The 27283-nt window shown below is 32.6% G+C and overlaps 1 protein-coding gene across 4 annotated transcripts; it reads right to left on the bottom strand.

Annotated features, from left to right (window-relative positions):
* Positions 1–251: 251 nt before the first annotated feature.
* LOC145333438 (uncharacterized) lies at positions 252–17975 on the bottom strand. 4 transcript variants are annotated; one of them, XM_080178585.1, is made up of 8 exons: positions 17699–17975; positions 7060–7343; positions 6782–6920; positions 5998–6664; positions 4723–4816; positions 3943–3996; positions 3298–3364; positions 252–2793 (listed from the first exon to the last, which is right to left on the bottom strand). In XM_080178585.1, the coding sequence occupies exons 2-8, from the start codon at positions 7306–7308 to the stop codon at positions 1712–1714; spliced, it is 2352 nt and encodes a 783-aa protein (XP_080034711.1). In that variant the 5' UTR covers positions 7309–7343; positions 17699–17975; the 3' UTR covers positions 252–1711. The 4 variants fall into 4 exon arrangements, with proteins under 4 accessions (XP_080034711.1, XP_080034710.1, XP_080034708.1 ...); XM_080178584.1 differs by having other exon boundaries at positions 1253–2793; positions 3928–3996; positions 17699–17837; XM_080178582.1 differs by lacking the exon at positions 17699–17975 and adding an exon at positions 9878–9954 and having other exon boundaries at positions 1253–2793; positions 3928–3996.
* Between the last annotated feature and the right edge of the window lie 9308 nt (positions 17976–27283).

A 27283-nucleotide genomic window follows, 5' to 3' on the forward strand; every position in this document is an offset into this window, starting at 1 on the left:
AAGCGCGTTAAAGTCTTTTTTAATGTGCTTTTAAACGCTTTTTGAAATTTTTTTTAAAAAGATTTCTAAGGCTTCTTGACATAACACATAAAAATGAAAAAAAATAATTGTAGGTATCAATTAAATATTGATAAAAAAATCTGGAAAAACCTTTTGGCACACAAGAAAATCTTTCAAAAAAATGGACCCGTAATTTTTGAAAAATGGAAATTTTAAGTACTTTGGCACTTCGAAACCAAAGAAGACAAATATTTTTTTCGTTGTTTTCCATCACAAAAAGTGATAAAATTCTAAAAAAATAAATAAAAATAATGCCTATAGAAGAAAAATAATAAAAAAATAATGTAAATTGATATAAAGCTTCAGGAATTTAAGATATGGTAATAAAGATTTTGCTCAAAAATTTATTTTTACCCGAAAATGACCAAAGATTATTGATTGCTTATAAGAACGTGTTTTATATTTTGCGGGAATTTTTTTTTCTTTCAGTGCAACATCCCTGATATTCCTGTAAAGGTATTGTGTTTATTCCCTGGTTGAAATATGACCAATATTACATTTTAAGTTGGAATAAATAAAAACACTTCACTTCACAATAGTTAGGATTTTGAAGATCATATTGGCAGTACTTTATTAGGGGGAAGGACACCCCTTAAAAAATTATTTTGAATGGTGAATATTTTTGGGGCCATACATGTTTTTTCACCCCTTTTTATATTTATTATCAAACTTGTTAAGCTTCAAAATAAAAACAATAGAACTTCCAGAACCCTAACTATATGAAGATTAAAATGTATCATTTTAAATTAAAAAGTTGGTTTAAAAACAAAAACAAAATAACTTCTATAACATAATAGAAGTTTAAGTAAAAATCATCAAAAATAAAACGAGTGTAAAAAATACATGAAAAAAAAACATACTAAAACCCGCAATAATTGTATAAAATGAGGTAGAAACAAAATCATAATAAAATAATTATTAAAAAAATTGAAACAACAACAAAAATATGGCTGACCTCTATAAGACATTTTACATCTTTTGGCATAATTTATTAAATGAAAAAAAAAATACCAAAAGGTTAAAAAATCTTATAGAAAATAATATAAAAAAGGGGAATGATAATTGTACAACGAAAAACCCGTAATTAATTATTAAAATGAGGTTGAAATCAAATGGTTTTAGATAGATAGATAGATAAGCTTGGCTCTCCTTTAATTATTCATCTCTCCATAATCTTTACATTGCATTTTTTTATATTTTCAAGTAAAATTTACTAGATTTCTTTTTTTTAAATACATAAAGGAAGGTTTAACTATAACAAATAACTTGAAAAGGTTATTAAAGGATAACTAGACATACATATAACTAACAAATAACCATTTTCATCATCTTTATATGATAACTTTATTTCTTAAAAGTTATCGCATATAGACAACAGTAAAATTGATTAATTGTCAGGGAGGAAGGGGACAAAGCAGATCAATAATTCTTCCACCCAAATTATTGGAGGGTAAATTAATTTATTGTCAATTGTCCCATCCCTGGTTTATAAAACTGGACAACTAACAAGGATGTAAATGTAAAGGATTTAATGATAATATCTGTCGACAAAAAGGATGACAATAATAAACTCTGTAAAACAAACCATTTTTTTTGACACTTTCACAGCAAAAGTTGATAATTCTATGATTATTACTCTATTTTTAATAATCTATTGTTGACTAATTTCTTTTTGAGTGGCGGCAGCTACCAATGACGGCTGAACCAGTCGCTCCGCGTCAAGTACTTTATCCGTGTTAAAACGGGGCGTTAGATGGTGGCCCAACGGCATTGTAGCGCCCGCCAAACCTAGCTGAAACGCCGCCGTGTTGGCAAACAACGGGTTGTACAGCGCTGTCGGCGGTGTCATGTGGTGGTGGTGCCCCAAATGATGCGCGGACAGCGGAGTAGTAGGCGGAGATACGCCGCCCCGATCCGCATCTTCACTGCTTGCGGCCAGATCGTCGCCGACACTGCGCCGTCGCGGCGTTGAGTGCGGTGATTGTGCCGAACTTCCCTCCGACCGCTCGCCCTCGGATCTTGTTGTGTTTTTGCTTCTAAACTCTGGGTAATCGGAGGAGTTGTTTTCTTTCCTATAGCTGCTGTCTGTGTAGCTGTCAACCTCCATCTCCTCCCCTTCATCCTTGACAAGCGAGTCGTCGTTTTCCTCCTCGCTAATTTTGGCCGCCGAAGCGGTCAACATCTCATGGCGGCGCTGCAACTCTCGTAGCATATCCAAGCGTGGCTTCATCGTCAAATCTTCTGGTTCATTTTGAATAGGATTATGTTCGCCGCTAAAGTCGCTAGAGTGTCGCTCGCGGCGGCGCCTGCGATCATAGTCACCAGCCGCCGATGTTTCATAATGGCGGGATGGGCTTCTGTTGCCGTTATTTTCGCCATGGTCATCGCCATTGTTGTTGGCCCACGGCTGATGGTGGCTGGAAATTTTGCGCGGCTTCTGCTTGCGTGACCGCTTCTTTTCCGACGCGGTGTCCGACAAATTCTCGCCATCCGCGCCGGATGGCGTGTCGCTGGAACCGCCAGTTGTTTCCTTCGACGCCGGGCTAATTCGGTCCAGATCTGAGGAGCCGTTGCCGCCTCCCAAAGCATGCGCCGCGCTCAAGCTGTGCTCCAGGCCGCCTAGCACTGAATGATGGCCGGCCAATCCGGCGGCCGACATGGTGTAGGGATTGTGCAGCCAACCAGCGTTGGCCACCAATGACTGACGCAGCAATTCCTCTTTGAATGACTGACCTAAAGATAGTTATTGAAATTATTATTTCTTAAAGAAAAATAGAGATAGGAATCTTTAGGTGTATAGATGGATAGAGAGATAGAGCGATAGAGGGAAAAAGATAGATAGATAGAGAGAAACGTAATTGAATAGATAGATAGACACATAAAATAGAATGAGAGTGAATGAGAGAGAGAGAAAGAGAGAGAGAGAGAGAGAGAGAGAGAGAGAGAGAAAGAGAGAGAGAGAGAGAGAGAGAGAAAGAGAAAGAGAGAGAGAGAGAGAGAGAGAGAGAGAGAGAGAGAGAGAGAGAGAGAGAGAGAGAGAGAGAGAAGAGAGAGAGAGAAAGAGAGAGAGAGAGGAGAGAGAGAGAGAGGGATAACAGATAGAGAGAGAAAAATTATAAATAAAAGAGAGAAAGAGAGAAAGAGGACATGAATTAGCAATAGAACTTTCATTGCCTTCAAAGTGACGTACTGACAAGAACAAACAACTACGCAGCCGCGCTGCTAAAATATAATTACCTTTATGCATCAGCATGTGTGCTTTCAGCTGGTTAGAATCAGAGAAATTACTAGGACAAAGCTCACACTGAAAAGTAGAAAATAATCATTAAAAAAATTATCAAAATTAACACAAATATTAGGGCACTTTGACATCTTTTTTAGCACTGAAACACCCCCCCCCCCTCTCCCCTCCCTTCTTATTCTTTTAAATATAAAATACAAGGTGAGTAAGATTTTTTTATGTTTGTTTATTACTTTAGGTTACGTCAGGTTAGGTTAAGTTATATTTGGTACTAAATAGCCCTGCAGGGTTAGAGAACATCAGGCAGGGTTAGTCACCTCTGCACTTGGAAAAAAATATCACCACTAATTTGAAAATAAGGGTGGGGTCCAGTGCTCGACAGGCTCTTTGGCGGTTAGCAAAATTTCTTAAAAATTCACAATAAGATAATTTTATCCCTATAAAGATCAAATTTTTCACTTCACTTACATTCCAAATAGGTAAACATAGATTTTTTGTTAGGTATACCTATTAGTTTTATGTGATTCTGATTAACGGTTCTTTGCGGAAGCCACAGACTTCTAAAGACTTTTTGACATACAGACAAAGTGATTTTAAGAGTAGCTGCGCTATCAAAAATAACATACATATAATAGACTTACTTTGTAAGGTCGTTCTCCGGTGTGCACCCGTATATGGCGGCGTAGATTCGCAACCTACAAAAAATATTGTTCTTGTTACATGTCATAATTCGATATATCATTATTACTTGGATGTTGCACCAGATTTTCATGTACTCTAATAAATTGTTACTCTCAACTGGCTAAAAATAGCAATACCTCCCATCCACCCCCTTTACCCAATACCCTCCCCTCCCACTGGATGAACGAACAACCCAATAAATGAGGTTCATGTTAGCAACCAAAATTGACAACAAATTTATGGCTCTGAACTGGTTTTTATATTGCGGAATAAATCTTAATTGATAATTAACATATTATATTTTCAAGATTGTTTTACTTTTTTTTATGGCTTCTAAAAATATAAAGTTATTGATAATAAAAATTATTAATAATTGGCTTATATGTAATTCTATACTTTATCTAAATAAATTATTTATAAAACAAGGATGATAATATTTATTATATCTTGAAGGGCGAAGCCAAGCATGAAAAATAATACGGTTTAATTATAGAAATAGCTAAAAATATGGATATATGAAACTAGAAGGAAAACATTTGCTTATAGCAGTGTCCAAACATTTAACCAATAATTTACGAAAGGGGTACATTTGTTTATCATCATTGTCTTATCTCTTAAGATCACTGAATTGTAAATAACGCAATATTTTTAAAATTTTGAACATCTTTTGATTTGTAGAGATAGAGGCAAAACAATTCATAAGCGTTGCTACTCTACAACTAGTGTATGTCCGTACATACCTGTACAAATTGTCTGTCGCAGTGTGTACAGCTGTACGGTTTCTCCCCTGTGTGTAGTCTCATGTGGGTCTTCAAGTGATGGTCTCGGGTAAATCTAGATACATACATTCATACATGGATGGATGGATAAAAAAAATAGATGAATTGATTTATGGATTAATAGATAGAAGGATTAATAGACTGATTTATGGATGGATGGATGAATGAATAGATAGTTTGATGTATGATGGATGATAGATGGATAGATTTATAGACAGATAGATAGATTAATTGATTAATTAATTTATTAATGATAAATAGATTGAATAATGGATGGATGGATGTATTGTATAGATAGTCAGATAGATGGATAAATGAATGATTTTATTGATGGATAGAACTGATCAAATAAGATACAAGATAAATAGATATATTAATTGATTGACGCATTGATAGATATATAGATAGATGGATAAATAGATAAATATATGAAAGGATAGATCAATAGCAAATAAAATGTGATAGATTTATAGAAAAACTACAATAAAATTGTATGTAATATTTTTTCATTATAGAATCTTCCATCTATAATTTAAAATTTTCCAAAATATCATAATATTTAATAGGAGCTCTTTTAAATGAAGTCAGCGTTTTACTTTTAAGTACACATATACAATATAAAAATCAATTGAGTAAGGATAATTAAATTCATTAGCAACGAAGCTTTTAAAACAAATTTAATCTAAGACATGATGAAATATTAGAAGCTTAATTATCATTGCTTTAAAGACTTACATATAGAATAAGAAACGAACAAACGGCTATGCTTTATAGAGATGCTTTGCTACAAGAAAGCTAAGCCGCCCACGTGAATAATAGATATTAAAATTACCTATTATTAAATTTATTTATAATAAAATTATTATAATTTTTTTTGTAATTTTCTTTTATGCGCAGAAATTCATAAAATATCAAAAAAAAATTGTACTAGGTAAATTTCCTATATTTTTACAAGCTGAATTCTTTATAAGGAAAAAAAAACATATTTCTTAAAAACCAAACACCAATTTCCTTTTTTCATTTTCTGAGGAAAAAATATTTCTATCCCTCTTCGGATCTTATCCCTACGGACTACTATAGGCAGTTCTGGTTTTTACTTAACCTAACCAAACATTAAAAAACACGTAAAAAATTATTTTACGGTCGAGATGCAACATGGAGGGAAACCGCCTTTAATTCCCTCACTCTGTCTGTGTATGTAACTCTGAATAATCTCTTTAAAAAAATAAGAATTACCGTTTATGACACTCCTTGCACTCAAATGGTTTCTCGCCAGTGTGTGTTCTCTCATGATTCTGCAGGACATGCTTGTAACCAAAGCTTCTATGACAAATCGGACACGTAAACACTTTATCGCCGCGGTCGTTAATGCTTGCGGCGGCGGAGCTGCTTTTACCGCCAGTGCTACCTCTACTTCCTCGTCCGCGGCCGCGACCCCGCCCGCCGCTGCGAACACTTTCACCGCCCACACTAATGGTATCGCCTTCGGTAGAAGAGGCAGGTGAACGATCTTTACCGCCTTTTCCGCCGATCAACGCATCCGGTGACGTGTGTTTGAATGCCTTTAAGTTGTAGTACGGTGATCCGCTAAAATATGGCGTTAAGCTAGATGGCGATGAATGCCGTTTTGAAGACGTTGAACCGCCGAGCAAGTCTTTTGCCCCGCCGGGGCTTGAATTACGCCGAATTGTGGCGGATATAGGCTTCTCATCAATTGAAGCTGTCGTAGAGTGTCTGACTTTCGGGCTGCCGTTATTTATGGCAGCTGCCGCCATTTGCGATGACAGAAGACTGCTGTAGGAAGCTGTTGGACTAGTTTGGGAGCCGCTTAGGGAGGAAGCTGCTAATTTGCTAAGATAATCGCGGTAGAGATCAGCATTACGGTTAACAGCTGGACTGCCGCCTATAACAAAATATTCATATTAAGAAATAGCCCAAAAAAGCTTGAAGTTTACATAATTAGATATAATCTTTGTCTTATATATTATTTATTAATTTATTTTTTTTAAATATAAAATACCTAAAGCTGCTAAACCAGGGAGGCCAGGAAAACCTCCTGGAGCTCCGAGGGGAGGTGGAAGCGGCGGCCGGTAGTTTAAGCCAGCGGCTGATAAGCTGTTGTGTTGTCTGACTGCTTCTATGTCTCTGGCGGCTTGAACCTAAGAAAATATTACAGTTAATGACTAAAAAGTATCTAATTGTCGATTAAAAACTTTTTTCAACTCAAATTAAATTTTCTCATTCATGTTTTACTTAAATTTCCACAGAAAAATTAAGCTGCTAAACAAAACTGCTTACCTCTCTGGCGGCTACAGCCGCTTGCCAAATATTACTCTGCTGTGAATAAAAAGCGGCCATAGCCATGGCAGCCTGCATTTTGTCGGCCGCCGAATGTTCACTGCTGTCTGCGGCCAAACCAAGCAGGCCGCTGGCCGCCGAAACTGCGGCCAGCGATGGTTTTGATGGTATGAGGGGGGGAAGTTCTGACTTGACTAGGGGCGGGGCACCTGGGGGCTCCCCCCTCCCCCCAGCACCATCCTCGCTCATGGACAACAGGTCAACAACTCCCAGGGAACCCAGGCCTGAAAAAAGACGTTATTGTCAATAAATCAGCAATAAATATAATACACATAGATCCCTATTCAATAATTTTGACCAATGAGAACACAGTCAAGAAAAAGCTGCCCTTATTATTGTTTAGAACTTGTACACATTAATATGTCTCAAAGACCATCTACGGTAATAAATCTATTGAATAAAAAGTATGTTAATTTTAACCTATCTATAAAATTATTTTATAAAACCATTTACCTATCTATTTATCCTAAAAGCTACATAGAAAATGTGTATGATGGAATAGACAGTTTTATTTGAGATTATTTGAATAGATTTGTATAGAAAATATTTGAGCAAAAATGAGGAAAAAGAGTTGAAAATTTACTCCGCCTATTTTTTGTTCGCCACCCACTTCATAGTAATACAAGGTTATTTATACAGCAGTAACAGGGATTTTAAGGGATAAGACAATGGACGAAAAATCAATATACATATCTCCATGATGATAAACAAGATTACCCCTTCTTTTTGGGTTAAAAGGTTTGAAAACTATTAGATTTTGAATCAATCAAACAAAAATCAATAAGGTATCCAAAGTTTGTAAGCAAACAAATAAGATTAAAAATCTTTGGGTACTAGTGTAATTCACAGTTCAATTCGGCACCTCGGGGCTAAAAAAAACTGGTTTTAATCTTATTTAATTGTACATTCTATATCCGCGGAAAGCTGTTTATAATACGATGCGAGAAATAACTATTAAAGAAATCTAAATTTTGGCTAAACCTACATTATAAAAACCTTGTAAATCTATCAATAATATAAAAGGGGTGAAGCCCATGACAGAAAACCCATTTTTTGCCTCACTTTTGGGTTCAATATGTAGATTCTATAGAAAATTTTTGTCATTTACGCAAAATATGATCAATTTTAGGGTTGGTTCAGTCACATGGATATTTATTGTGAAAATATTTTTATTTTACAATTAGGGAGGTAGGAAAAACGCTCTCATATTCGTTGGCTTAAAAACTTTGGAGACTTTATATGATGGTCTTGCAATAACTAAACTTTTACACCAATAATCAAGATCTACTGCAGGGCTAGTTTTGTTTATCATAGTTGGGGGTGTACATCATTTATGAAAAGCACTGGGGACTTTTAAAAAGTTTTGAGTGGTTGGTAAAAAATTGTAATGTCTACACTAATAATTATAATCTGCAGAAGGGGTAATTTTGTTTACCATACTTGGATGTACTTGTCTATTAATCGTTGGATGAAAAACTTTGTGGGCTTTTATTAAAACTCGATTGGTTGGTACAACCTTGCAATTGTTATTCACAGAAGGGGTAATTCTGTTTATCATATTTGGTGACATGTATTCATTTGTATATTAGAGAATTGTCATTTTGACCGTAATAGATTTATGATAGGTAATTTTAAATGTATATGTTTTTAAGAGTTTTTATCCCTTTTCTTATATTAGAAATAAATTGAAAGGGTTTTCATATTTGAATATATAAAGGGTGGAAAAATATAACCGAAATTTTTGGTTTTGGGCTGATTTTACAAAACAGCTATTTTAGCTGAATTAAAAGATTGGAAACATCGTGTTAGGGATTTTTATAAATTAGGGAGAAAGGGTTGTAAATTACACTGGTACCCAAAGTATGATAGTAAAGTTACTCGTTAGCTCAAAACTTTGGGTACTTTTATTTAATTTTGATTGGTTCATATTCCAAACTTGTCCATACTTTAACCAGTAATTTTAATCTAAAGAAGTGGTATTTTTGTAAATCATCATTGGGGATGAATATCAATTTATCGCCCAATGTCTTGAGATCCCCGTCATTAATGTGATAGCATTAACAAACAGTCTGATATCAAATTTATTTGCTACATCATAAAAACTCCTAAAATTAGGACTTTTACTTTATTATATAAAGCTTTTATTTAAGCCTTCTAAAACCAAAAATTTCCTAAAAATGTATCAAAATGTAGATTTACTTGAACAACCGAAAATAATCATTATTGAATCAAAATGGATTTGTTTCTGTTTTATAGTGTACAAAAAGATGCTCTAATCGATGTCAATAAAGAAAACTAAATGAATTATTACGAAAAAGTTTTATTTTTTTTATACATGAAATATTTTTATTGTTAAAAAGGAAAAATACAATTTGCGCAGTTATCTTTTATAGTAATTCTTAGGTTTTAATGTGTATTAACATCTTTTTATAAAAATGGAAAAATTTTAATTCATTCCTAACATTTAATATTATTTCTTATGATTAATCTATGAAGTTTTTTTTTTAAATTAATTTAAATATATCAGACAAGGACAATTATGTATATAAGAAGCACACAAAAAAGTTATATCAAAATTCTAAATACAGTTAAATGTAATACAGTAACTAAGTGAAATTTTTTAGGGCGGTATTTTACAGCAACTGGATTTGAACATGAAATTGACCCAAGAAAAATAAGTAAGTGTGATCTATTCTTGAATTGACGGACGTAAGTCATTCCCTAGTTATAGAGTAGCTTCGCTACTACAAATCACAACCTTCGACATAAATAGTAACATCAAGAAAGGGGTACTCCGTCTTTATTGTCATTTAATAACAAAGGTGTAGTAAAAACTAACACATAATAATATGCTGATTATTAATAAAGTAAAGATATAATAGATTTATATCTCTTTAGACAGCCTATGAATTAGTATGGATCTTTCAATATCCATGTACTAAATGTCTATTTAATAAAAGAACTTATTTTTAAAAGCATCTTTTCTATAATTAGGGTTGGTCCCGTCCGTCTTTCCGTACAATCTTACGTAACGGATAGCTCTTTTCGTTAATTTAGGCATGTTAAAATTGTCCTATAGATTTCAAACTTTGTATGGTGATTCCTATATGAGTTAGGTACGAGTTAGAAAGCGAAGCAACTCAGTAACCGTTACCAATAATTGTAATTCCATTTTAAACATGTTGCTTTTTAACTTTTTAACATAAAATTTTTATGTGATGAAATTATCCGATTGGTCTGATTTTTGGAATACTGATTCCTCGGACAACAAAGTACATTGTTATAAGCAAAGCATCTCTTTAATCAAGTCCTAAAAATGTAAGCATTATAAACAATATCCTGTTTTTAAGCAGATTTACTTACAATTTTGTTTCGTTTGACTTCTATACATTTATATTCAGATTATTCAGTTCTGACACTATGTTAATGTTTGTTTGTCCTACCGTTTCAGAGCTTCGCTTTTATGGATGTTGTTATCCTTGTTGGAACAATGTTTTTTCTAAAAATTATAATAGAACAGGATTTACTAAGCTGTTATTTAAGATAGTCTTCAGGAAATTCTGGGGAAGATTCTCTGACCAATGAGCATCTACTCTTTAACTTGGATTGTCTGTAATTCTACGTTTTGCTGATCAGACAGATTCAAAAGTTTTAAAAGGGAGTATAGTTACTTTAGTATGTCTAAAAAAACTCTATTTTTTAGCATTTAATACGAAAGAGTAAAAAATTTCTTATCTTTTATGAATATTTCAATAAAAAGACATTTATACTAAAAATAAATTATTATTTCTATTTATTTATCAAACTAAAGCTCTTTTTATATATGGTGTACTATATCTTTATAGATATCAGAAATTGGTTAAACTATTAATTTTCATCTTTAAGGTAAGCATTATATATGTCAATAGATGGTTTTAGACTATTTTTCTAAAACACAACCCATTAAATTTACATCCTCTAAAAGTTATGTCATTAAATATCAAATTTTTCTTTAAGTTTTTTTTTCTTGAAACAAAAGAAACTTAAAACGTAAGTAACCCATTTTTTTTGCGTTCATTTTTATTATCATTTAAAACAAACAATGAATAGTAAAAAATTCCTAGAACGTTTTTTTTTCACGGCTTTGATAACAAAACATGAATAAATAAATAAATGCATAATTTTTTATATGATGCAATTTTCAATTTTTGTGTAATTTTTATATTAGATAAAAATTGCGTCAACTTTGTTTTAAAGAAACCGGACGAGTTTGTCTTATTGTTTTAATAAAAACAGCATGAAACCTGCCTTAACTATGAAATGTGGAATATAATTGGTTCACCAGTTTATGAAATTTAACTGGAACAAAATCCAAAGTAAAATCAACAAAAAAAATTATGTGTTTTTTCCTATTAATTACAGCTATGACACATTTTTGCATAATGATCAATTTTCGTCACTTGGCGTTATCATAATTATAAAGAAAAATACATAGAATTAATATGCAGTCAGCTATCATTTCCATCATAATCGCAAACAGACGCGATCCTTTTTAAAAAGTAAAAGTATCTGTGTGTGTCTTTCTGTCTACCAAATGAACTATCTAACTGCTGAACCGATAGGGTTCTCCTTTTAAATCAGGTTGGGATGGTTTAAAACTATTTTGGAGGAGGGTACCACCACCCTTCAAAGAGACATAGTCATAGAAAAGAAATAATAAAAAAGTGCCGAAATTTTTCCTTTCAAAACTACAATTTAAAGTGGTAGTCGGCAATGGCCCCAAGATGGGAGTAATTTGCATTTCTAATAATTTGAAAATGTGATTAATTGGCGTAATTGATAGCACACCTTTATATGCAGCTCTTTAGTGACATACATTTTTAGGTGTTTTAATAGTTATACAAAAAAATTGAAAAAGCTAAAAAAAAACGTTGGGTAATTATGAAAGTAAACTAAATTTCGTAAGCATATAAAAAACAGCAAAATGTAACATAAAATAGATAGACAGCTCATGAAAAACGTAAGACAGACAGACGGAAGGACTCTGATTATAGAGAATTTACTCTTTTTTTTCTTTGTTAATACTGATTAAATACTTTTAAAAGTTAGCTGTAATACAGAAACACTAATTTCATATGCATATTTAGAAATTTATTAAAAACTTGAAAATGGGAAAATAACCTACTTTTCATATTATCATGAATATTTCAATATCATTTATTATTTTGAAATGTAGCAGCTCCCTAACTTTACTATGTGCAGTTTAAATACAAAATATAAAAAGAACTTGATGTAAAAAAGGAGAATGAATAACTGAATTTTTATGACTTTCGGAGAGTACCTGTAAAAATCTGTAATTTGATATTATATTTTCAAAATCCTAAGATATAATAACAGAAATTGTATTTTTATAACGCTACTATAGAATAAATTCTTCTCATTTCAATAGAAAAAAGGGTTTCATTAAAATTTAAGAATTATAGGAAAAAATTGCTTAAATGTTATTAGTGTAAAATTCCAAGAAAAAATTATTGCGTATTTTAATCATTTGGTCAACAGGGATAGGGAAATGAAAGATAAAAATAAACTATCCTCAGCCTTAAAAATTAACAATAAAGTAGCCTAAAACCATTCCGTGATCTATGTAAAGCTTTCCTAAAATGGAAAACTGAATCGGTTCAGTGATTAGCAAGATCTTAATGATCAGACAAATAACCTAATAAAAAAGTGATTTAAAGGCATATATCTCAAAACAACAATGTGATAATATGTCAATTATTACAACTTTAATTAAATGTAAAGTCGACATGATCTAATATTTTGACAAAATACTTTAAGGTTAGATAGGAAACTTTTGATTTTCATAAAACTTATCCCTTCCCACTGGTCACGTCAGGCCTAGGCAAAAATTTAGCATATTCTACATAACTTTATAATTCTTAGGTCATTACCCCTCTGAAAAAAATTCCCACCCCATCTTACATTTCAACTATATCTTTCTTATACTTAAAACGCATAATCTGTTACGAAAAATGTGTAACCCCCATCCCCCTTATCTACCCCCTGGAAAAACTCTTAGTTCAATTTCTTAAGTAATTTTTAACAGTTAGCAAATTAAGTAAATTTTCTACCCCCCCCCCCCCTCCTCAATTTTTATTTTTCTCCCAATTTAATTGTTTTTCCTTCTTTTATCTCCTTTTCCCCTTCTTTATTTTTCGAGTTGAGGGGGTGGGTTGAATGAAAGGCCTACCTCCCCCCTCCCCTCTTAAGCAGTCGATCTTAAAAGTTCATTTATCTGATTTGAATTCTTGAAATTAATGAACTTGGAATGCACATTGAAATAATGTAATGTATGCTTGTATGTGTGTATGTATGTGTGTGTGTGTGTGAGTATGTGTATGTGTAGGTGTGTGTGTTAAACCCTAGAAATGTGTGTATGAATTTCAAGATCATTAACCCTAGATGTTGTGTATTATATGCTGCCTATATGTTTCTTCAAATTCAACATAATAAAAAATACAGCAAACTTTTATAGCCTTTGATGATTAATGTAGTTTTTAAATGACATATAATGGCATGTTTTCATAAGAGTTAATCCATTATAAGTCCTTTTGATTTATTCAGTTTTTACTAATCAATAAAAAATACTTTTTTGTTTTATATGAACAGCTAAAGGAAGGGTGGGCTGTTACTTGCATAAAGGCATAAATGAGTAAAGGGTGTAGTAGGCTTTGTTGTTTACAGGCTTAAATTCATAAAAAAAATTTACAAAAATATCCTCCAAAATTTATCGAAAACATAATATGCGGCATTTTAGTACATCATGCGCATCGTTTTTATATGGGTATTATTCATAATACTAGGACAATTATGTTCAGAGCAAAAACAAACATAAAGTCCTTTTTTAAGAAGAAGTTGTCAATAAATCACTCAATATCACATTGCTGTATTAGTTAATAATCAGTATGTAGATTAGTTACACTATAAAAACATTAGGTATAAATTAATAATCTTAATGTAATCTATAAGATATATTTAAACCCATTTATTTACCCATTTCACCCGTACATAGTTGATTGTAAGTACATGGCTTTGAAATGTAAGTAATGCAACATTGAAATATAACAGTTGGGTTGACCTTCAAATTTTATGATAATAACAATTATTACAGTGCAACAATCACAATAATAACAAACCCTTTATCAGATTATATGTATGTACATTATAATATACATATCCTATAATATAAAGTAGTAAGGTTTTTTTTGTCTGGCGCTAAAAATCTCGGAAAATTGTAGGTCCAAAGGGGTCGTGATTTCAAGGGAAGATGTATAGCTTGGGATGGTTTTAGGATATTTTCCTTACACATAGGCTTTGGATAAAGCAACTTATCAAAACTGCATAGTAGAACGATGTCTGTCAAACTGAAGTTTAGTCGCAATCGCTGAACCAATTGGGCTGTTCTTTTTACGAAAAGAAAATATAGGTCCTATTTTTCTAGGAGGTTGGAAATTCAAATCTCTTCAAAAGTATGGGGGTTTACCAAATCCAACTCTTGGAGCGACGCTCCTCGAGGCTAGGGGCGAAGCAAGAGTTAAGGTAGAGTAGCGATCATTGTAAAGACAAAATGATTTTTTTTCCTGTAAGACAAAAATGCAATAATGGAGTAATATATCACTCAAAGATTTGCCTGTTAACTTTTCTGCAAGTAAAAATGTATTATTTATAAAACTAGATTAAGTACCATAGCATGTTATAATTGTTATCAATACAGATTAAAAATAAAATTGCAGAGGGATATAGTTCCATTAGAAAACTATTTTACCACTAAATTTTTATCCTTAATTATTTTTACCACGACTAGGTATAATTTAACTATATAACCGAAAACGTGATTCATAACGTAATAAACAATAAATAATCCTTTAGCTTTTAGAAACTAGTAAACACTTCAAAAATCAAAATACTTCAATGTTTGGAAAATAACATTTTATATTAAATTATTTAAAAAAGAACATACTTTTATATAAACAAAGAGGTTAAAAATTACTAAAATAAGTGTAGCTACTCTATGATTATACTTTACTCGAATAACTTTAACACCCATTTAACTGACGGTTTTTCAACGTTTTAAAACAAATTGCTAATCAAATTGAATTTATATCATAAAATAACTATTTCATTTTTTAAATTGTATTTTTTTTTATTGCTGCCCTACATATGAACTTATTTACCCTTGTTTTACTAAATTTTGTTAATCATACAACAAAAGAAGTTTCCCTTAGTAAATAAACTAAATTCCCCACCCCTACATCCCCCCAAAAATTAAGCTCCCATCCCTTCATGAGAACAGGGGGGAGGGGGAGAACCAATTCCGCCCCAGATTAGTTACGTTACATTGCCATCGTTCAATAAAAATAAAAATTCCCCCACTCTCTTCCTTTCTCTCTTTTTTTCTTTCTCTTTCTATCTATCTATCTTTCTAACTATCCTATAAAACTAGATAGAAAATGTAAACCAACTCTTTCTATGTATATATCAACAAATTCCCCCAAAAGTAACTAATTTAAACAAACTTGGGGGGCTGTAGGGTTGATGGGTAATAAGTGGGGGACCATTTCCCCCCTTTTACAATAAAGTATAATATATGCAATTCTTATAATCAAGATATTTTTTACATAAAGTTGACAAATTAGGCATTTTTTCCACCATTCAAAAATTACACGAAATGTAAGATAGACTTTAAAAAATAAATATTTCCCACATTTCTGTACCTAAATATAAATTATACTAAATCCAGTTATATTACTAAAACAGTGAGGCTTTGGTTATTTTGTGAAAAGTGTACAAGGCAGTTGCCTTAATTTCCTACTTTTGGTAAATTTCTGTTATTTTTGTTTTCCCCAAAATTTTCATATTTTAAGAAATCCCCAATTTCTTTTTTATTTAGCAAAAATTATGGTCGCAAAATTATAAGAAATCGAGTATATAAATATTTATTTTTAATAATAATTTTGGTAAAAGATTCCATCTTTAATTAAAGAAAATTCATCAATAAAATTAGAAAGTAAAAGCTTTGTAATCATTAAAAGAAATTAATAGCTGAACGGAAATACCATAAAACATAAATTTAAACATAAAAAAATATGATTATTAAGTAAGTTTTTTTGCTATATTTCATACCGTAAAACAACGTTTTTTTACTTCAATTTAATCTATCTTTTAATCATTTTATGTTATATGCATACCTTTTAGATAAATACACATTTTTATTCCATGCTTATTTTCACCAAAAGACGAAAAAAACTACTACGCAACGTGAAAATACATTTTTTCCAATGAAAAAAAAACCCTCAAAGCTGCCTCTCTTTTTTAAGCCTTACACGAGCATAGAGTGTGGTTAGATTGTGTCTAAAAAGTGACCCCTTTCATTTTTTTTCTCTCTCCGAGTTGCGGCAATTGCCTAAAAACCCCTTTCTTTTTTTCTTTATTCTCATTTGTTCATTGTATATAGTAGTAGTTAGGGAACCCCCCTCCTCCTTACCCTTTGACTTTTTTATCCCAATTTGTAAGGCGCGTGTGTCCCATGCCCCCACCCCCTTCCTGCTGTAGGCATCAAGAAAAAGAGGTAAACAAGGATGACAACATCCATAAGTAGCGAAGCATAAACAATTAAATAAGAATTTAGATATTAGTTGACAAAAGCATGTATATTAGGAAAAAATCACGAAACCTTTTCAACATTTGTTTTTAAATTCTTAATATTTATTTATATTTCAGTACTATGACTAACAGACTGACGGTCAAAGTAAATTACATACTGGATGCTCAGAACAACGGGATATTTAATTTTGATATTTTTAACTACAAAAATTAAAAAAAAAACAGACCATAAACACCAAATATATGAAGAAAAATGTGAAAAATATAAAAATAGCCAAAAACCTGCAAAAAGGCAGTCTGACCGCCATTGATGTGTTCTTGAAACGAAAGGAAATTTAATTTTGATATCTATAACTGAAAAACTTTGGAAATTGGGCCATAAACACCAAAGGTATGGAGAAAAATGTGAAAATACAAAAATAGCCTAAAACCTGCTTAAAGGCAGTCTGTCCGTCCTAGTTGTTTTCTTGAAATGATAGGAAATTTAATTTTGATTCTATAACTGAAAAAATTTTGGAAATCGGACCATAAACACCAAAGATATGGAGAAAAATGTGAAAAATACAAAAATAGCCTAAAACCTGATAAAAAGCGGTCCTATCGCCATTGATGTTTTATAGTTAATTGTGCTCCTGGATAATGGAAATGTTGTCAAAAAATTTCAGCCTTTTATCTTTTATAGGAGCCGAGAAAATCACGTTTCCCCCAAACTAAGACGGACAGACGGACAGACGGACATACGGACAGACGGACATTTCAAATTATAGAGTAGCTTCGCTACTAAAAAGAGTTTAAACATGTAACATTTTAACAACAACCAGTTTTTTTTGGCCCCTTTTTTACACACACAAAAAAGACATCTTAAGTGGAGTAAAAAAGGGGGTTGGATAGCTCAAAATCTGAGATAAAAAAGCACCCAAAAGATAAAAATACTTACATTACTTGTATCTCGGACAATAGCACAAAAAAAGTCACTGTCAGTCAACCCACTTTTTTTCATACACAACACAATTCAAGGGATGAAAAAAATTTATAAAAAAAACACAGTTTTTGTCACAGATTATTTATCATTTATATGTATATATATATGAGGTAGATATAGGTTTTTTTTTTGTATATTAGGGTACTTTTATCACATTATTGTAGTATATATTGGTCAGTTAAGTTTGTTGTTGTTTACTAGAAGTTGCAATAATGGCTTATAAATTGTTACTAAAATGTAATTTGGTGAGTATATCTGACTGCATGCTTATATTACTATACACAACAACATAGAAGTTGTAAACTAACCCCCTCCCTCGCCATTACCCCTTCCTTCACCCCATCCCCTAAACACTACTATTAATACAAATAAATAGTTACAAGGCCTGTTATTGGTTGAAACAATTCTAACTGCAAGTGATTCAGCCAATGAGAGGCGCTGTAACATAGTGTAGGGGTAAAAGGGGCATAATGCCGCCACAAAATGCTAACAGAATTAAATGCGACCCTTCCCCCTGGTAATGATTAACCCCATGCATAATCCCCCCTCTTTTTTTCAAAGCTTTACCACTTAAAGCCTTTTTCTCTTATATATATATACATGTACATTCACCCTTCTATAAGGGAAAGGGGTTTCAGTACTCTAAAAGTTGCGTGAATTGCGTGAGAGGGGAGAAAAAGGAAGTTGGGGGGAAGGAGACAACATAAACCTTATAAAAGTGGAAAGATAGGTCAAGCACTAATGCATGGGAAGGGGACAAAGGGTAAAAAAAAATAGGGCAAGGCATAAAAATTGTATCTCTTACTATAATCAGGGAGGAGAAGGACAGTGGTGCTTAAATCAATATTTCCCCGGATTTTAACCAGAGAGGGAAAAATGAAACTGAACCCAAAGAAATTGGGGAGCAGATTAATTTATCACCCATTGTGCTATCTGAGTATTCCTGAAGATAGCAGCTCAGTTCTTTCTTTCTTTCACAAATATATTTTGTGTACCCATATTTCTTTTTTTTCAGTGAGAAAGACCTCTTTTTTTTAGTAGCGCAGCTACTCTATAACTTGGGTATGTACGTCCTATCGTACGCTTATCCTCAAAAAAAAAGATTCATTGACAATACCTGCCTTTAATTTCTTAGAAAATAAAAATTGTTGTTGATATTGCTGCGCTACTATTGAACATAATATTCCTTGTTTTTTTTTCTGAAACCCGTAGTCCAGTAAACTAGGGCGTAGGCTAATTTTTTATAAAGGGGTGTTCCAAAATAGAAATCCTTATATTTAAGCTACAGGATCTATGTGTGTTTGTACCGAAGGATATCGCCAACCACTTAACCGAAATGGTTCTCCTTTACAATTTATCATCTATAAGGTCCTGGGAAGTTTTAGAACTATTTTTTTGGTGGGGGGTAGGGGTGGATTTTCGTTTTTCAGTTTGAAACCAAAATAAAAAATGTGGGGGGGGGTGTCGAACTCAACACTCCACCAACTAAAATGCCACTAAAGGCCCTTTAGAGCGTAGCCGATAGTTATAAATAGGCGTTAATTGTAAAAAAATATATTTATGAGAGATTTTATTAGTGACAATTTTAAAAAATCATTTTAATCTGAGGATAAAATAATTTATGGTTTTTAAGTTATTACTTTTTTTGCTTAAAAAATGTTAGTTTACATTTTTTAAAGCCCACTGAATACGCCATTTTAGGATAAACACACCTTTTCTAACCCCTCTCTTTTTTTCCAAGCCTTTTACTTTGAGGCTTTTTCAAGCTGCTTTGGGTTGTAAATAACTTAGATGGATAGAGGGGGAAGTGGGGGGGAGGGAGTTGTTTGTTACCCCCTTATCAGAAAAATGGTCTGCTGTTTGTGTGTGTGTGTGTGTGTGTGTGTGTGTGTGTGTGTGTTGTTTGTGTGTGTGTGTGTGTGTTGTTTGTGTATGTGTGTGTGTGTATGTGTGTATGTGTTTATGTGTGTGTGTGTGTGTGTGTGTGTTTGTGTATGTGTGTATGTGTTTATGTGTGTGTGTGTGTGTGTGCTTGTTTGTACCCCTTCTTTTTTCCACCCTACACAATATAAAAATGCTGCGACTATTGCTTTCAAGATTATTACAAAAAAGATTAAAAAATATGCAGGTTTCTTGATAATACCTGCAATAGTAAAAAGACTAGTAAATGTATGCTTGAACAAGAAAAAATACCATTTACATTTAAAGGAAAGAATTGCTGATAGTGTCCAAAAGTATACAAAATATAGGTATCTTGAGGGATATGACAATGGACCATATTTTGATACAAACCCCCCCATAAAAATTGAACCTTCTGTAGATTAAAATTTATAGTAGAAATTGGAAAATCAACAAGTCATTTTTTAATTAAAGTCCAAAGATTTTTTAGGACGAGGATTGAAAACTTTGGGAAATTGAAATTGAAATGGATTACTTAAAAAAACTGTTGAATTTTTTAAAAACTATTTTAGTCAACCTTAAATTTGTTATCCCTGCAAGCTAGTGAGTGTTACTGGGTTGGAAAAAGGGGAAATTAGGCCCTCACAACGATACAAAAATGGCTTTGAATTTTTGTACAAAATTTTAAAAATTCATATAAATTCATTTTAAAAACTGTAATTATATAACATTTATGATAATAATCATTTTTAAACTTATTTTTAATTTCCTTGATTGTTAATTAATTTTCGAAGATTTTTGTTCATTTTAGACCATTGTGTGTTGCAAGAATGTTTGTTAGAAAAAAGGAGAAAAAAAGACTGAATTATAAATTATAGCTTGTAACTTTTACAAAAATTTGGACGGTACAAACAAATTTCCAACCTCTTTTTTTTTCTTGGCTTTTTTTTGGAGGGAAAATAATTTGATTTTGGTTTGGAAAATTAGGTTAAATAATAACGAATATTTATATTTTCATTTTCAAATAATTTTTTCAAAATGAATCAACACATTAAAAAACATCAGAAAATAAAAAATGACCATAATTGATTAATTACAAACCTTTCTTCCTTCCAATACCAATAAGTTATCAAAAAAAGCGTCTTTATATATATAATCTGAAAACAAAATAAGTCTCTAAAGATATTCAGTTTTGGTTTAATAGGATGTTTCTATCAGAAATAGAACCTTGTTCTCTTTTTTACATTAAAATATGAAGCCCGGGGGGGGGGGTAGTTTTCCAATCCCCCCTGTTCACCCCTAATAGAATATTCAAGGGTTAAACCCCTTTAAACCCCCCCCCCCTATGAAATAGTTTCATACATAATTCCCTTGTTTTTAAAAGAAAATGGGGGGGGAGTATCCCCCTTTTCCCCGTTTACAACCTACTACAAGGGTAAAACAACAAACCTTTTTGTTTAAAAAAATTCATGCAATTAAAATCCCCCTCGCGTATGAAAAGGGGTAATGACAGTTCAAACCCCCTTCTTAATTATAAAAACATAAAAGAATGGCATAGTTACACCTATCTGAACGTTGGTATATCTATCAAATATCATAGTAAATAGGTTTACATAAGATAGGGGGGGGGGGGGGGTGGTTATAAACAATTTTGAAACATACAGCGAATGGTTTGAGTCAATTTTAGAGGAAATTAGTTTAATCCCCCCCCCCCCCTTCTTTATAATTGTACCCCCTGCAATTAGGAAAAGCGACATTCATTATTTAAGTTAAAAAAAGATTTTAAAAAGGCATAGTAATGGACAGTGCCTGTTTAAGCAACATGGCATTCTACCTAATAAAATCCATAATAATCCGTCTATAGTAAAGATTGTATTAAGTAGTATCATTAATCAGAGATCTTAAGGGATAAGACAAAAAAAACAATAAATTGATGTAATAAATTATTGTTGTAAAAGGTTGAACATTGCTAGTGTGATAAAAAAAATATCTAAAAGTATGGGTACATGCAATTTACAGGCTCAGAAACAGCTAAATTACGACAGAAGAAAGGCTGTAAAATAATTTATGTAATGTTTGTCCGTTTGGCTGGTAGCAATTAAAAGGTATAACAAGGTAATCACGAAATTTTCAGGGAGGCGAGGGCACCATCATTCTACAACCCTTTCTCCCCCCCCCCCCCCACACCCAAAAAAAACAACCAAAAAAATGAACTATATAGGCATTATATACAAATAATAATACAGTCCATTGCCTTATCCAACAAATCCCTGCGATTTTTCCAACAACATGAATTTAAACTTAATTACACTGCGTTGTGAAGAGACGTAAACGTATTTTATTTTAGTAGCGAAGCTACTCTATAATATATATAATCCTTAAACCAACAAAAGAGAGCCTAAACAATGATCACCTTTCAAAACATCTATTTTTGAAATTTAACGTTGAAACTAAAAATTGTTAATGCAAAAGTTTTATATATAAGTTGTATCATTAGTTCCCTAAAAATGTTGATACTTTAATTAAATCACTAGCGGTTTCGCCCCTAGCCTCTAGGGGCTTTGCCCCAAGAGGTAAATTAAAAAAAAATTGGAGATGCAACCAATGCAAACACTATAATATATCAAAAAAATGGGTTGGATTTTTTGTTTTTGGAAGGTTATGGGTGTCCCACCCCCTAAGAATATTGCCTAATCCACCACAAAACCAGTGGGTATATTCCCTGAAGAGTAGAATCCAATCGGTTCAGTGGTTACCGAGATCTTAAGGGACAGACAGACAGACAGACATCAAGCTACTTTGTATTATAGATGATTGATTGTTTTAAACTAACAATGTCATTCTTGATTTCATTTTTTCTCTCTTTTGTTTGAAAATACCTCTACTTATTCATTTCTTAATGTTCACTTTTAAACAAAATTAGAAAAAAAACATATTATCCAATTATATGAAGCAATTTTTTTTTGTCTTTAGCTTAAGATTTTGATACTACTAAAACAATAGACTTCTTCATTTAAAGAAAGCTTTTCCTCGGTCCCAGGGTGGTTTTATGCTATTTTTCTGCCCTTTCATTCCCTCCTATTATTATAAATTGCATCAATAATAACAATATTTCATATAAAAAAGTAAAAAAGGTTTTTTTTTTATAAAAATAAAAAATAAAATTACATTTTACTTAATATGCAGTCATTTATTTGACTTAATTACGAATTTATTTGAAAAATTATCTATAAAATATCTAATCTATCTACGTTTTTTAAAATAATTTGATTGGTCAAAAATCCCATATTTTGTACCCCTTTAACTATCTATCTATCATTAAATCCTTTTATCTCATTGGCTAGGCATTTTCATGTTTTACCCCCACTTTACTTTTCTTATCTTTAACCCTTTTTCCCATCAACCCTTCCACTTTTTGTGTCTTTTCCTTATCTTACCCCAAAAAAACTGTAACCCTTTCATGTGTGTGTGTGACCCCGAGTGTTTTTTTGGGCCGCCATCTTGTGTTTTATTGGTCAACTCTTTCTCTCATTCTCTTAACCCACCCCTTTCTCCCCTCGTCATGCTTTAACCCCTTTGCTTTTTACTGAAAGGGTTAGAGGATGTGTGAGCGTATGGGTGTGTGTGTGTGTATTCGGAGAAAGGCGAGCATTTGCGGTTTATATTAAAGTATAAAGGGTTGGTTTTCTCGAGGCAAGGGTTGAGAGAGGGGGAGGGTTGAAATAAAGGGCGGGGGTTCAAGCCTCTCTTATTTTTTCTCTCATGTTTTTTTGTGGACTTTTTTATTGGAAAGGGGTGTAACTTAATAAAAGTACGGGAAATGAGCGAATGGGTTAAACCGTGGGATAGAGGATAAACTACCGGTTCAAAAGAAAGGGTTAATCGTATGAATACCGAAACTTTTGAATTATAAACATAAATTTGTAAAATTTCAAGCTTTACTACTAGGAACTTATATCTACCGGATTATGCTGTTTTGTAGAAGTATAATTTCAATATATTAGATGGACAAAATACAATTTTGGCCATTGTTGACATAATATCGAGTTATTTATGTCCACATCATGTCAATAACTCAAGTGATCATGACAAAATAATGTTAATATGACAACACTTAACGATTCAATAAAAATTACATAACCTATTATATAAAGTAGTAAGGTTTTTTTGTCTCAAGCTTAAGATTTCCTATAACTACTGAACTGATTTAGTTTATAAACTAGATATATCTAATTACAGAACCTTCACATGGGTCCCGTTGGTTTTTGGCTATTAAATTTTTGTACAAGCCTTGGGCAGGTTTCAGGCTTTTACTTTAAAAATTAAGATTAAGTCTCTTGTAACATTCTATAATATAAAAGTTTTTGTCTGAAGCTATAGACTTGGTAAATGGCTTGTCCGTATTAGGAACCTAGTAAAAGTGTCTGACTCTGATTATGACGTAAAAAAGATTAGCCAATGAGAGGCCACTATAAATTTTACCATTGCATTGGTCAATTACAGTGTATACTGGCCTCTCATTAGCTTATTTTTTTTACGTCATAATCAGAGTCAGACACTTTTACTAGGTTCCATATTAGTACAATTCAGGTTAGCATAATAAATATCTTGGACGGGTTTTAAGCTATTTTTCTTATCTCTCTTCCCTTTGCTAGAGCTAGAGCATTAAGAGACTTTAATAAATATTTATCGTAGCGTATTATAGACAATATTCCGTGGAAATTAGATAAAAATCATAAGATTAAAACGACAGTTTTTTTAGCCACAGGGAGCCGAAGGACCGGTCTAACAAAACTGGTATTTATTTTAATATTTTTATTCTAATATTTGAGGAAAATTGTCTGAAATGCGATGCTTTAGTTGATCTTTCAGTATACCTCTATATCGGTTCTAATCCAGCTGATATTAATCGGTTTCGAAGCTATACTGGAATATGTATTATGTTGATATATAGATAAGTAACAGCATCTTGATAGTTAGTTAACCCTAACCCTGAAAATCAAACGGTAAAATTTCAATGCATGAAATTGTATGCCTATCCTACCACCCCTTACTACATCCACCTACTACCCCTACCCTACATTACAACTAAACAAGGCCGATTATATCCATTTAAGTAGCGCAGCATCAACAATAAAACATGAGATTAATTAACACAGTTTTATAGAATTACTTGCATTGCTAGAAAGCAGTCTAAAAGCAATGCTTTATTTAGAGAAAGACTAAACTACATAACTTTTGTGTCACTTTTGAGGAAGACAATTCCCTTTTCTCCCATCTCTTTTGAAGAGATTTTCTTCCCCCCTTCCCTTTTTCCTTTCCCTTTATATCATGTAATCGTCTTCCTCAAAAGTGACACAAAAGTTATGTAGTTTAGTCTTTCTCCTTTATTTATATAGTAAATTCTTGATAATATTTAGCTTAAAAGCAGTTTAAAGAAAATATCGGGTTGTCGATAAATCCTAAATTATGCACTTTCATCATAGGAATCTATACAAAAAAAAAACCTATATACAATAGTTATAGAGTAGCTGCGCTAATACATATCAATAAGTGAACAACTTTAACGTTCACGTTGTTTGCGTATAATAAATCAGGGTTAAGGCATGTAATTTATCTTTGCCCTAGGACCTAGGGGGAGGGGGGGGGGCAGTTTTATGACTGTTTACATGGGTAAAAGCAAATATGTTCTGATGAGACTATATGTATATAGGAATGTTGTAAGGGGGGGGGGGGGGAGGGAGACTTAAAAGATGGGTGTACAATGAAAGCAGGTTGTAACTGCCTGAAACATTTAGAGCCGCACAGCCTAGGGTTAATGCCTTATACATCCCCGCAGAGATAGGGTTAAGATTTCTTTAAAATAAATTCAAATAAACATGTTCCTTATAAGGCAACATAAATAAACCAATAAAGAATCTTTAATACATTTTTGATAGACTAACCGATTCGCCCCTAGCCATAAGAGCCCTAACGACTTGAACCATTCCAAGACTTAAAAATAACCTAAAACTTTTCTTTGGCCCATGTGAAGCTTACCTAAAATGGAACCCTTAATCGTTAAGGTAGAAGAGATTTAATTTAACAGACAAACAAAAAAACTTACTACTTTTATATGATTGTATTTTTATGAGAATTCTTATCTAAATCTTTCCTTGTATACAATTGTAAGCTGCTTTTAAGATTACACAAAGTGAGGGGGAGAGGGGGGATTCCAACAAGGGATACACAAAATCGCCCTCTCAAACAGGGTTAACAGAGAGCAAAAGAGAGAGGAGAAAACGAATTTTTGAGGGTTAAAAAAAAAGAAAGGGGGGAATACTTAATGAGCCGTGGAGAAGGAAAGAGAAAGGAGAAAAGTTAGCAGGGGGGGGGGGGGGAGGGGTGTATTTTCTAGGGGGGTAATCATGGAAATTATGTACAGGGTTAAGCGGGGGGAGTACTAGGGAAGGGGCTTTCAAGGCCGTTTAGTTTTAGCTCTAAGTTGCCTTCTAACGCCTTTCTGCTAAATATATAACACTGCATTTTGATGCTAGCATAGATTGAAATTCTAGTGTAATTTTCAGGCTTATGTAACTCTGAAATTAGACTCTTTAGGTACATACATATGCTTACTAAAGGCCCAGAGGGATGGGGTGATAAGATTGAAGCTTGTACTTGTTTTTAAAATGTATACATACATAAATATATATATTACATATATACAAAATCATTTCAACTGATTTTTACTTTCATAGACTATTTGATACATAGATAATATTATATTTTTTTGTCTGAAGCGAAATATCTCGGAAAATGCTGGTCCGTATTGGTTGTACTTTTCTGGGAAGCTATATGATTATTTTGAGCTGGCTTTAGACTTTTCTCCTGGCCTCCCCTGTAAGCTAACCCCCCCCCCCCTCTGGAGGATAGAGGCGAAGCTACTAGTATAATATAGAGAATTAATCATAATACTATTGGTTTGTTGGGTTATTATTGCTGCACTACTTATGAAGAAAAATCCTACCAAGACAAATATTTGAAAGTGTCTATAATCTTTGAAATGGCCTAACTGCACAATAGAAACAATTTAAGCATTGCTAAGTAGTTAATTTACTTTTAAAGTATGTGGCATTATGTTAGTTCTAGTCAGGGAGGAAGAGAACATTGGGCTGTTTATTACACTAGTCTCCAAAGTTTTATAATGCAGTTTCCTTATTCGTTGGATTAACAACATTTGGGACTTTTAATTGGTTTGATCATTAAGTTGAGTGTCCAAACGTTTCAACCACTGATCGTAATCTTAAAAAGGGGTAATTTTGTGTATCATCATTTGGGATGTACATCAATTTATCGGCCATTGTCTTATCCCATTAGGTCCTTGAGTTCTAGTTTAGTCAGAATTGTACTTGAAGCTCTTTGCCTTAAGCTGTTTAATTACTTGTCGATAATAAGTCAGCCATGATCACTTTTATATTACATTGTCGTAATATTTAAGGTCTTAGTAGAAAATGTTAGACAAAGATTACGATTTTTGATAAGAACCTTTATGACAATAGATTTATTCCAGTATGGTCTCGAAACCGATTATTATCCTCAGGATTAGAACCGGTTCTCAGTCATACTGAAAATTATGTATAGCATCGTATTACACACAATTAT

Source organism: Acartia tonsa, chromosome 12 (assembly GCF_053477335.1).
Source record: "Acartia tonsa isolate MP-2025a chromosome 12, ASM5347733v1, whole genome shotgun sequence".
NCBI classification, from domain to species: Eukaryota; Metazoa; Arthropoda; class Copepoda; order Calanoida; family Acartiidae; genus Acartia; species Acartia tonsa.